Source organism: Babjeviella inositovora (assembly GCF_001661335.1).
Source record: "Babjeviella inositovora NRRL Y-12698 unplaced genomic scaffold BABINscaffold_8, whole genome shotgun sequence".
Classification (NCBI taxonomy): Eukaryota; Fungi; Ascomycota; class Pichiomycetes; order Serinales; genus Babjeviella; species Babjeviella inositovora.
In genome coordinates, this window is record NW_017566845.1 from 790,438 (window position 1) to 802,519 (window position 12,082).

General features: G+C 49.5%; 4 protein-coding genes across 4 annotated transcripts; 2 read left to right on the plus strand and 2 right to left on the minus strand.

Annotated features, from left to right (window-relative positions):
• Positions 1-816: 816 nt before the first annotated feature.
• BABINDRAFT_162305 (uncharacterized protein) lies at positions 817-4,039 on the minus strand. The gene has a single exon (XM_019129276.1). The coding sequence runs from the start codon at positions 3,635-3,637 to the stop codon at positions 854-856; it is 2,784 nt and encodes a 927-aa protein (XP_018984599.1). The 5' UTR covers positions 3,638-4,039; the 3' UTR covers positions 817-853.
• Positions 4,040-4,673: 634 nt separating this feature from the next.
• Positions 4,674-6,012, plus strand: PRR2 (Prr2p). The gene has a single exon (XM_019129277.1). The coding sequence runs from the start codon at positions 4,807-4,809 to the stop codon at positions 5,836-5,838; it is 1,032 nt and encodes a 343-aa protein (XP_018984600.1). The 5' UTR covers positions 4,674-4,806; the 3' UTR covers positions 5,839-6,012.
• A 446-nt stretch (positions 6,013-6,458) lies between these two features.
• BABINDRAFT_162307 (ATP-dependent RNA helicase) lies at positions 6,459-9,863 on the plus strand. Its single transcript, XM_019129278.1, has one exon. It carries the CDS (start codon positions 6,476-6,478, stop codon positions 9,650-9,652), a length of 3,177 nt encoding a protein of 1,058 aa, XP_018984601.1. The 5' UTR covers positions 6,459-6,475; the 3' UTR covers positions 9,653-9,863.
• Positions 9,863-11,590, minus strand: BABINDRAFT_37776 (uncharacterized protein; the record flags this gene model as incomplete). Its single annotated transcript, XM_019131834.1, has 1 exon — positions 9,863-11,590. One exon carries the CDS (start codon positions 11,588-11,590, stop codon positions 9,863-9,865), a length of 1,728 nt encoding a protein of 575 aa, XP_018984602.1.
• Positions 11,591-12,082: the final 492 nt, after the last annotated feature.

Below are 12,082 nucleotides of genomic sequence, written 5' to 3' on the forward strand. Positions count from 1 at the left end.
ATGTTGAATGTGATGGCTGGGTCATGCCTTGGATCCACGTGATGCGGGGTGGGGGCTGGAAACTCTGTTAAGGTTTGGATAATTAGCTCGGAGGGAGCGAGAGAAAGCTGACTCGGGAATTTTGACTCGAAAAAGTCCCCGCCTTTTGTATGACTCGGGTCGCAGAGTCAGCTCGGGACCGTAGTTCTGCGCCTATATGACTCCGATAAGGATTGTATAGGCCGAGAGTTGTGAGGGTTGCTTGGGGTGGGCATATTTGACCTGGAAAGCAAGATACGGCAGGACAAATAAGGTGGATCTGGCGGTATACAGCCTTTCAGCGCACAGATAAGCCCGCGGTAGATCTACAAGTCGGGACGAGGGATAAAGTCTCCGTGTAAATGTGTTTTAGGTTTCTACCTTCAAACCCATTGGCTGAGAGTGATTGATATGTGGTATTGATGTCTTCCGCTTCTTTTACCGGCGAAATTGGAGTCACATACAACCAGAAGGTGCACGCGAGGTTCTTAAGAGCCAAACTAAATGCGCTTTTTTCAATCCGAACTCAAAAGTAATGGCCTACAGCTATCCTTTTGACACCCAGTATAAAGTATCGCCCAGAGTGCTATCTTTAACATTGGTTTGATCAATATCTATCGCGTCGTTGATTATGCGCTTCACTAAGCCTAGGGAGCTTACGTAGATTTCAGCATTCAAAGTTACTATAGATCACGCATGTCATTCCAATAACCAATGTTCATGACGAATCAATGTTCATGACGCAGAGATTCCCAGTCCACTCTACCTAATGCTTCTTCTTGCTCTTTTACACTTTCTAAACGGGTATCTTTATCATTAAATTCATTACTCGTACCTAGCAGTACCACACCTTCTCCTCCTCCCTCAACTTTTGGATCGTGCGCCACTTTTCGCGGTCGTACTCGCCCACCACATCCTCGGGATAGAGACTGGGCTCAGAATTGTCACTGCTTTGGTAGGAAGTGTCACGCTGGGGCTCCCAATTGCTTACACTAGTTTTCGCAGCGTGTAATGCGGCCGATGACTTGGCAGCAAGCAAGTTGGTCGAAACGGACGACTTGGTGCGGCCTCTCGCACCCCTTTTGGCGGGGTTAATGCTGGTTTGCGACGATAAAACCGTCTGGTACGACACAACCGAGCTCTGTTTGCGGTGGTGGCCGCCGCTGCTTTGGAGCTGGCGCACGTAGCTCAAGTCCACGTTGCTGCTTCCCCTCTGATGGGAAGTAATGCTCATCTTCCGTCGCAACCTCTTGGGGCTTTCGGAAAGAAACCGTCTCACAGGGCTGAGAGAGGACGACCCGGTGTGCTTTGGGGAGCCGGTGGGTGTCTCGAAGGCGGTTGCTGGGGCCGGAGGTGTGCTCATGCGCAAAATAGCGTTGCCCCAGTCGCTGTTTAACTCTGAGAAGTAGGCGTCGGAGATGTCCTCGTGTTCAGTGCCAACTCCAACGTCAATGGATATGGACTTGGAGTGGTCAGAAACAGACCGCGATGCTGGCGGTGGAAAGCTGTTAGAGCGGTTCCGGAACGCAAGGTTCGGTCTGGAGAGCGTGAACTCTTCTTCCGTGAGGACACCCGTGGTGAGCAAGACGTTGTGGAAGCTGAGCACCCGGGAATCTTTGACTTGATCCTGGTGCGACTGCCACTTGTCCGCATTGCTGCGCCACTTCAGTGGCGAAATATTCTGGAGCCTAGATGCGGTGTGACCCCATTTGCTGGAGTCCTTGTGGGGGAAATCGGTGGTTGTCGAAGAAACGTTCTGGAGGGAGACAGAAAGCCCAAGAATATTTTGGGCTTGCAATGGAAGCGGTTCCAACGCGAGACTTTGCACTGCCAGTTCGCTACTCGAAGATCTGACCCGGGGCTGTGCGGGATCATGCATGGACGAAAACTTGGCAAACTCTGTTTGGGCAAACTCATCGATCTCTCCGTGGTTGTCCCAACTTAACAATATCTCATCGTCCAAGGTGAGGGTGACGTCTGCCACCTGTTCGGCGCTCTTGGTCATATCTGACGTCCGGCCGTAGGTATAGCCGGAGTAGTTTGACTGGTAGAGATCATCAAGCGACTCACCGGTGATAATTCCGGTGGTTCCGGACGAAACAGCACTAACGAGCAAGGAAGAGCTTTGGGAGGAGGGGATGCTACTCAGTGGGCAGGGTGAGCTGAGAGGCCTCAAGGTCTGTGGGGATTCCAAAGGCACAACGTTTTCGAAGTTGTTTGCCTGGTCCTCAAACGTACGAGGCATATGGTCAGGATGGTCATGATGGCTTTCAAAATGACTTTCATAATGGCTCTCAGAATGATTTCCATAACGGGTTTTAGAATTCTCCTCGGAATGTCTCTCAGACGGATTCGTCAGGCTCTGGGGCCACTCAAACACTTGTTGAGGGTCACCCATCGAGTCGCCGTGCCGCTGAAACTCGCTGATCGAACTATGACCACTTTGTAAAAAGGGTGGGAGAAGCGAGTTGGAGATGTTGGACAAAAACATACGTTCGTTTGCCAAGTTGATCTTCAGCTTTTTAGATTTCCGGAAAGATTCCTTGGTAGAGAGCATGGTAGTGTAGAGACTCATCGAAGAGGTGGATTCGGGGAGGGGGTCGAGACTGGTGTACTCGTCTAGATTGAGAATCAAAGCCGAGTGGCGATCGTCAAGGTTGAGGATCAGGGCAGAAGTATGCTGGATTTCGTTAGGGTCATTATAGTGGGAACTGGAAAGCTCAATCAGCGATAGAAGCGCCTCCGGCGTCGTGTATGTTGTTTTCAACTGGTGTGAGGGGCTCTCTCTCTTGGAATCTAGTGATCCTGAGGGGATGACGTGAAGAGACAACCTCGAATGGGACCATTTCTGTCTCAACGCCTTTACCGACCGCTTTTTGGCCATGTCAAAGGATACGGAAAGCGATCTCTGGGGCATCTTGAACCCTTGGGACGGTCTGAGGTCCACCGATTTCGACTTGATCTCGCCTCTGAGAGGAGGGAGGGTGGTGCTCATCCAGTTGGTTTCCCCAAAGAGTAAGCCAGAGGAGTGGTGCTTGATAAGAGAAGACTCGATCATCGTATGGACGTCATCGTCGGACGTTTGCAAGATATACGGCTTTGGCTTAGAGTCGGAACCGGCTTTCTCATCACATTGGTACTCCGTGGAGTAGAACTGAACCAGATCTGCGGCTTCCTCGTCAAGAGGAGGAAGGGAAGACCGGGTTTCGCTAAAGGCGACGATCTGAAGGGATCCGAGACCGCTGGAAACGGAAACTCCGAAAATGAACTGGTTGATGATGAAAAGAGGCACTACGATATCTTTCCAGAAGGGATGGGAGTGGAATTGATATGCCTGATTGACCACACGTGAGATGAACATCACACCAGCAACCAAGTAGAACCCTCCGGCGAGGGCATAGACGATATAGGAGGCGGGGCCAAGACTTTTGGCGCGGAAGAGAGGTGCAATGCTGGCAATAACACCGGTTACTGGTATAAGGAAGCCAGATACGACGGTAAGGAGAAGAATGATGTCGAAGCCATTATGTAGGTATACCACTAGCAACAACAGCGCCACCACCGTGGCTATCCCAGATCCCAAACACGTAGCTAGCTGGAAACGACCCGGCCTGGGCATTGTGTGAGGTTGTTAATGATTTAGGAAGAGTAAATGATGTGAGGCAGGTAAAGGGTGTAATATCACGCTGAAGAGAAGGCAAAATACTCAGACCCGCAAAATTTAGGGAATAGTATTCGCGGAAACAGCCGAGCGCGGTATTTATGATACTGGAATTGTCCCGAGAGACTGGGTTGATGCTCAAGAAAATAGTTGATGAGTATACGACCCTACTCAGTACCTGAAAGGGTGTAACGTGAACTGGAGCCTGCAATGTTCTGCAATTCGTTGGCAGAAAAGTATTGTGAGTGGTGAGTGATACTGGGCGAAAAATAACAAATGCCGATCAACAAACAAGTCTGGATCTCTTAACGCAATCTATTTTTTTTCTTTCCCTAGGGCCTGTATTAAACTCCGAAGCTTCTCATGTCATCACTGCGCCTAGATGCTGTTTCAGTCGGCCTACGTGTTGGGGAACAATGATTGCATGTTTGTTGTGTTTTGGAGTTGCATTGTTTACTCTTCCCAAAGCGGAAATCTCGATAAGATTTTTCACAGCCTAGAGCGAAAATAAATAAGATTCAAGGCGCACGTGATGCAGACCTTTCGTGCATGTCCAGACCGTCTGACGGTGTTTCTGGTCAACTAGACGGGATATTGTATTGTTGTCCAGTGGTGGAGCACATAGTCTGAGGATCTAGATTTCGATCCAAATTCAGGAACTAAAACGACTTGTAATTTATTCCTTCGACTTGCAAAGCTTAATAGATGCAGGGGTGTATAGATCGCAATGAAATTCAAGACTTGGCTGTATACATGCAATATAGTAATGTACTTGTATAGCCCAAGTTATTAATATTCGTATATTTATCGAAATTCATAAAGCGCCTTGGTGTAACCTTTGCCCTGAATGTTAATGCTCATGAGTCGTTGAAGCTAACCAGAAATCTCTCATATGTGAGCCGCGGCACGTGACCTTTAGTCTAACCTCTACGTATGCAACAGAGAGTTTTCGCTATGCATATGTGCAACTCTACGAGCTGCGAGACCTGCCTGAATGGAATAGTGACGACATCTACGGTTTCAAGCGATTCTTACATAATACACTACAACCACCCACAGTTGGGGTAACTACGAATACCCACCTACAGCTGTCTTCCGAGGATTGAACCTCGTTATCCCGCGCCCACATGTTAAGCCTCAACTTGGACAGGTACAAAACCTTCCTAGAAAAGGCCAAGGCACGGGCAAAAATCCGGATCACCCCAGATAAATCTTCCAAATCCATATCTCCCGATTCATCGCTAGCCAATCTTTCCCATTCGGGGAAAAAGCTCCTGACGTTGGGGAAAAAGCTCCGGACGTTGGGGACAGGCATAGGCGGTGTGGTCGACTTGTACCAGCAAGGCAGCCAGCTCTACGTGATCAAGACCTTTCACACAAAAGAAAAGCTGGAGTCTCGAGAGGACTACAAGATGCGCGTGCTCAACGAGTATCATGTATTGGCAAAGCTACCGCCTCATCCACATGTGATAGGCGCTATCAAGTATACGGAGTCATCTGCGCTCTCGCGGGACTACCGAGTGAGGGTGTGGTTTGAATATTCAAGGTTTCCAATGACACTTGCGTTCAAGAATGGGCTCCATCCCGCGGAAATTGCGTGCTACTGGAAGCAGATGGTCAGTGCGGTAGCGTTTCTCCACTCCCACAACGTGTGCCACCGCGATCTCAAGCTAGACAATATGATGGTTAGCGAAACGGGGATCGTCCAGTTGATCGATTTTGGCGCGGCGGCGGATCTTGGCCCGGAAGTACGACCGGCAGTGGGGATCGTGGGCACCGGCCAATATATGGCCCCTGAGATGTTTGGGAATATCAGCTACCAGGGAATGCCGGTAGATGTCTGGCTGTTGGCGGTGCTCTATGTATACCTCAGCCAACGGCAGTTTCCCTGGAAATGGGCCAAGCATGAAGATGAGACGTTTCTGTGGTTTGAGATGGCCCAGCTCGATGGGAACGTAGCGGCTTGGGGGGCTATCTGGTTGGACCAGTACCCTACTGGAATGCAGAAGTTGCTTCAGAAAATGTTTACGCTTAATCTGAGTGCCAGGATCACCAGTCTGGATGTGTGTGGTGATCCCGGGTTTGTCGTCTTGGATCTGTGCGACGGAGAGCACAGGTGCAGCATTGATCACAGGGTTACACTACGAACTATAGAGTAGTGGGTGAAAACTGTAATGGGATTAGCATTGGGAATGGTATTCACCAGTGTATGTATCGCGGCTGGGTTATTTACCACCGAACGCGGCCGTGATTCGGGCATGAGGAGATTGGGTCGAGTATCCTAGCTTGTGAATATTTTTAGAGTAATGTTGGTGAATATATGAAAGGTTTTGAATAATCTAGAATAATATTAAGGTTGTATCTCCCTATGCTGCCATCTCTTCAGACGGGATTACGAAAAGTATATACATAAAACTGTACAAAATCAAACAGGTGGATGGGAACTCTAAATAATCTCTAGCAGTCCCTTAAAAATGAATAGTTGTATTTCTAGGAAATACTAGCTGATTTTCATATCCGCCTAACCCGTATCCATTACCATTGCCTTACTGTCTTACAGCCATTTTATCGGGACAATAGACGGATTCTGTCCCTTACTTTATCTGGCTCCCTCAGTTCTGTCGCTACCTTTCTACGCATAGGATATTATATAAGATATTACATAGGATATTATATAGGATATTACATAGGATATTATACAGGATATACAGGATATACAGGACAGTGAAAAAAATATGCACAAAAATTTCGTCTCATTCTGCATCCACCATTTCCTCCCATACTCTTCACACAACAATGGATGACCTTTTCGACGTGTTTAGCGAGGTGCCAGTGGCACCACCAGTCCTAGTGGAAACCAAGGAGCATGTCACATCCCCAGTGGAAACCAAGAAACGCGCGGCGTCCCCTGTGCCGGACGTCACCAAGAAGAGCAAGACAGAGCACACAATCTCCAACGACCTTTTGAAGCAGAAAGGCCAGCAAAAGGAAACCATCAAACCGGTTGTCGTTGATGCCGTAGAGATTGAAGCATCCCGTGAGGTTGTGGCCTCCTCTGGGCTCCTCGGAAGAACCGAGGAAGGCGAGGCGCCGGTCAAGTTGAAGCACCAGGTCAGACACCAAGTGGCCGTTCCGCCAGACTATCCATATATCCCGATCGGGCAGCACAAGAGAGAAAAGGATGCCAAGTCGTACCCGTTCACATTGGATCCGTTCCAGGACACCGCTGTGTCGTGCATCGATCGTAACGAGTCGGTTTTGGTGTCTGCGCATACCTCCGCTGGTAAGACGGTGGTGGCCGAGTACGCAATTGCGCAGGCGTTGCGCGATAAGCAGCGTGTGATCTACACGTCGCCGATCAAGGCGTTGAGTAACCAGAAGTACCGTGAGTTGTTGAAGGAGTTTGGCAACGTGGGTTTGATGACCGGTGACGTCACGATTAATCCCGACGCCGATTGTTTGGTTATGACGACCGAGATTTTGCGCTCCATGTTATACCGCGGGTCCGAGGTGGTGCGGGAGGTTGCGTGGGTCATCTTCGACGAGGTCCACTACATGCGTGACAAGGAGAGAGGGGTTGTTTGGGAGGAGACGATGATTTTGCTCCCGGACAACGTGCATTACGTGTTTCTTTCCGCGACAATTCCGAATGCGTTGGAGTTTGCCGAGTGGATTGTCAAGATCCACCGCCAGCCGTGCCACGTGGTGTACACGGACTTCCGTCCGACACCGTTACAGCACTATCTCTTCCCGGCCAACGGAGACGGGATCCACTTGGTGGTGGATGAAAAGAGCGTTTTTCGCGAGGAAAACTTTCAGAAGGCGATGGCGTCGATCAGCGACAAGATGGGTGATGATCCTAGCTCCGATAAGGCCAAGGGCAAGAAGGGTCAGGCCTACAAGGGCGGCAATAAGGACGGGAAGTCCGACATCTACAAGATTGTCAAGATGATCTGGATGAAAAAGTACAACCCGGTGATTGTCTTCTCCTTCAGTAAGCGTGACTGCGAGGCGTTGGCGTTGAAGATGTCCAAGTTGGACTTCAACACCGAGGAGGAGCGTGACGCCCTCACCAAGATCTTCAACAATGCGATTAACATCTTGCCCGAGCAGGACAAGGAGTTGCCGCAAATCAAGAACATTCTTCCGCTCTTGCGCCGCGGTATCGGTATCCACCACTCCGGGTTGTTACCGATTCTCAAGGAAATCATCGAAATTTTGTTCCAGGAGGGTTTCTTGAAGGTGCTTTTCGCGACCGAGACATTTTCGATCGGTCTTAATATGCCCGCCAAGACGGTTGTTTTCACGTCTGTGCGTAAGTGGGACGGGAAGGGCTTCCGCTGGGTCTCCGGTGGCGAGTACATCCAGATGTCCGGGAGAGCCGGGCGCCGTGGTTTGGACGACAGAGGTATCGTAATCATGATGATCGACGAGAAGATGGAGCCACAGGTGGCCAAGGGCATGGTCAAGGGTGTGGCCGATCGTTTGGACTCCTCGTTCCACTTGGGCTACAACATGATCTTGAATCTCTTGAGAGTCGAGGGGATCTCGCCCGAGTTCATGTTGGAGAACTCGTTCTTCCAGTTCCAGAACGCCGCGTCCGTTCCGGTCTTGGAAACCAAGCTCGAGGAGCTCGAAACGTCCGTGGGAGCCATCACCATCGAAGACGAGGGCTCCGTCAGAGAGTACTACGACTTGAAGCAGCAGTTGAACACGTACTACGCGGATATCCGCCACGTCATTACCCACCCTGGCCACATTCTTCCGTTCTTGCAGGCGGGCCGTGTCATCCAGGTGAAGATTGGCGAGTTCGACTACGGTTGGGCGATCGTCACGGCGTTTACCAAGAGAAACAGCAAGCGCAATCCGGGCCAGGTCTACAGCGACCACCAGTCATACATCGTGGAGGTGCTCGTTTCCAGCATGTTTGTGGATGCTCCGATGAATTTGGTCAAGCCGTTCAACCCGGAGTTCCCGGTGGGGATCAGACCGGCAAAGGAAGGGGAGGCGACCAGGACTGAGATCATTCCAATCACATTGGAATCCATTGCCGCGGTCGGTAACATGCGTATCCACACCCCGCAAGATGTCAAGTCGGCCAAGTCCAAGCAGATGATGGGCAAGGCACTCGCGGAGGTTGCCAGACGCTATCCCGACGGTGTCCCAACGTTGGACCCAATTGAAAACATGCACATTGAGGATGACGAGTTCAGGAAGTTGACCCGCAAGGTGGAGATTTTGGAGTCGAAGTTGCACTCGAATCCTCTTGCGGAGTCACCGAGACTCGCAGAGCGCTACGCGGAGTACGCCGCCAAGACCGCGCAAATGGCAGAGATCAAGAGTGTCAAGGGCCAAATTATCGACGCCCAGGCCGTGATCCAGTTGGACGATCTCAAGAAGCGTAAGCGAATCTTGCGTCGTCTCGGCTTCACCACCCAAACGGATGTCATTGAGTTGAAGGGGAGAGTCGCCTGCGAGATCTCCACTGGTGATGAGCTCTTATTGACAGAGTTGATTTTCAACGGTACATTGAACGAGTTGACCCCTGAGCAGAATGCCGCATTACTCTCGTGCTTCGTGTTTCAGGAGCGTTCCAAAGAGACACCGCGGTTGAAGCCAGAGTTGGCCGAGCCGTTAAAGTCGCTCCAGGAGATGGCTTCCAAGATTGCCAAGGTCTTTAAGGACTCCAAGTTGGAGATTGTCGAGAAGGAGTATGTCGAGTCATTCAGATCAGAGTTGATGGAGGTGGTTTTCTCTTGGTGCCAGGGCGCTACCTTTACCCAGATCTGCAAGATGACCGATGTTTATGAGGGTTCGTTGATCAGAATGTTCAAGCGTTTGGAAGAGTTGTTGAGACAGCTAGTTGTGGCCGCCAAGACCATTGGTAATGTCGCCTTGGAGGAGAAGATGGAGAAGGCGTTGACCTTGGTTCATAGAGATATTGTCTCCGCTGCGTCCTTGTACCTCGAGTAGAACCTGGTGCCTGAGATGTTGGTACCTTAGGAATCTTTCTTGAGTGTACTTTGTGTATTATATTTAAATTCATGTTACAACTATGTCATAGCTTTTTGAGGGTCGAAATCTCGGTTGATTAAAGTAATCTGAGGTGTATTTATGCCAATGTTACAAAACCGATGTAGGCAAGCTCTCGGTCTAAATAATTTATATCATAAATCAATATCGTCACCAAGTGAAATCGGGGTTCGAAAACTTCTTATACTTATCCTTCGTTTGTCTTCTGAACTGCTTCCCCCACTTTGTGAAGATCAAAAAGCTGAGGTTGAAAACCATAGAGAGCATAAACATAAGCCAGGTAGTGAGCTTCAAACCGCAACGATCCAACCAAGGCTGAATGGCAAAGGTGAAACCGCACCCCACCATGTTACGCACAAACAACATAAACACCAAACTTTCGCTTGCCATATCTGGGTAGCAATCGATAGCGTACGTCAAGGTGATCGCACCCCCAGAGCCGATCCCAAAGCCTATAAAGGCCATTCCCAAACCAGCAGACACAAACCAATGGGCCCCATAGGCCGCTCCCAACCCGTAGAGAAGTAGACCGGCCGAGTTAATAAAAGCTGGTCCTAGCATGCACCAGAGACGCATCTCTGGTTCCATGATACCGTTGTTGCGACGAGCCAAATACACCGTCAACCAGTCACAGAACTGGCCCCCAAATACCATACCAAAGCCAGCCCCGATCAACGAGCTGAAGTTTGTGTTACCAACATTTGAGGTGGAGAAGTTGAAAGGAGGAGCCGAATAAATAAGAGATTGGGTGGTGGCTTGAAGTGAAAGCCACATAATCTGAACCCCATACACAACCCCGCCCCAAACAATGGCGGGAAAGCAAGCGGTGAGCACAGGGCGGTAGAAAATGACAAACCAGGAACGGGGATCCGTGTATTCCCTCTCAATAAGGTGCATTCTTTGCCAGTAAGTTCTTTTAAGGGACTTATTTGCCGATACGTCCTCATCCGGAGAGGATGCGTCGTCTTGATGGACCTTGGACCCCAACTTCTCATCGATTCCCGTTTCCTCGCCTACGACGGATAGCTCATGGATGCTACTCACCACCTGGCGTAAGATCTCTTGCTCATCTTCAAGAGCGGTGGTTGGTCGGTTGAAAGTGGTGTCTTCCATACAGAAAAGCTGGATCACCAAGATGACACCGAAGAAGATGATTTGGTAATAGTAGCACCATCTCCAGCTCTGTTTTTCGACAATGTACCCGCACGCAACTGGGCCCAAGTACGAGCCAGCGTAAAGAGCAAAGGTGAGAAGCGATAATCTGGTGGCTCTTTCATGCTGGAAGAAAACGTCAGTAGTGGAAATCTGCACCAACGAATCGACAGGGGCAGCGGCGATCCCCGAAATGATATTCACCGCGTACAACACCTGAACCGTATTTGCCTGAGACCCAATAATATTGGCAACAATTATCAAAACTGTCCCACAGAGGTACACGAAACGGCGCCCCAACTTCATAGCGGTGGGTTGAAGAAATACACACCCCAATCCCAAGAAGAGAAAGCATGACGCTGACGATATATTGAGTTGAAAGAAGGTACAATTGAATTGGATCGTCCAAGTTTCCCAAACGGGCCCTGCCCAGTTTACCGAGGCCGCCTCCAAAAAGGCCCAGATCCAGAGTAAGCAGAACTGCCACTCCTTCTTTCGGCGAGACCATGAGAGCGGGTCATTGGGGTTTGAACTGGGCTGTGGGATAAGCACCACATCTTTCTTGCCTCCTACCCCATCGTTATGCTTAACATTCAATATACCGGCAAGATCCACGAGGTGGACGGTTCCCGGAACGAACTCTTCTTCAACAATTTCGGCGACGCTTTTGTGGGAGTTGGCATAGTGGAGCTTCGGATATTCATCCTCAGGCTTGAAAGACCGCATTTAATAATGGAAATTTTTGGATTAAGGTCTTGGTTGATGGGAAAGTTTTCGATATGCTATAGCTCTGGGGATGAGGCATTTATATAGAATATCACGAATAATCGATAATCATTAGGTTGAACCAGGCATTCTCTTATGTCAACGTTTTCGGTTCGGTGTAAAGCAGTATCGTCACTCGGAGATAGTGTGAAATAGCCGATAGATAAGGCAAGTCAAGAATTTTCAATTCCCTACTGCTCAAAGTATAGCCTACTTCGCGATACACTCTGAAAGACTTTGCCGGTTGACTCTAGATTGCTGCTTATCTAAACGGTGCATATCCCATGACGTCGTGACATAAGGTATACTCAGACGCTGAATCGAGGGGTTATTGAATAAGCTTTTAAGGAATTAAGAATCGTGTACCGGGCCGTTATTACTGGCAATCTTGCGGCAATTGGAAATGCAGGGAATGATTAGCTTGTTATCATCCCCGTAATGCAGGGAGATAAG

What these genes read in the sequence shown, in the direction of transcription:
- BABINDRAFT_162305 (XM_019129276.1), bottom strand. Translation starts at nt 3,637, where the DNA reads ATGCCCAGGCCGGGTCGTTTCCAGCTAGCTACGTGTTTGGGATCTGGG.
- BABINDRAFT_162307 (XM_019129278.1), top strand. Translation starts at nt 6,476, where the DNA reads ATGGATGACCTTTTCGACGTGTTTAGCGAGGTGCCAGTGGCACCACCA.
- PRR2 (XM_019129277.1), top strand. Translation starts at nt 4,807, where the DNA reads ATGTTAAGCCTCAACTTGGACAGGTACAAAACCTTCCTAGAAAAGGCC.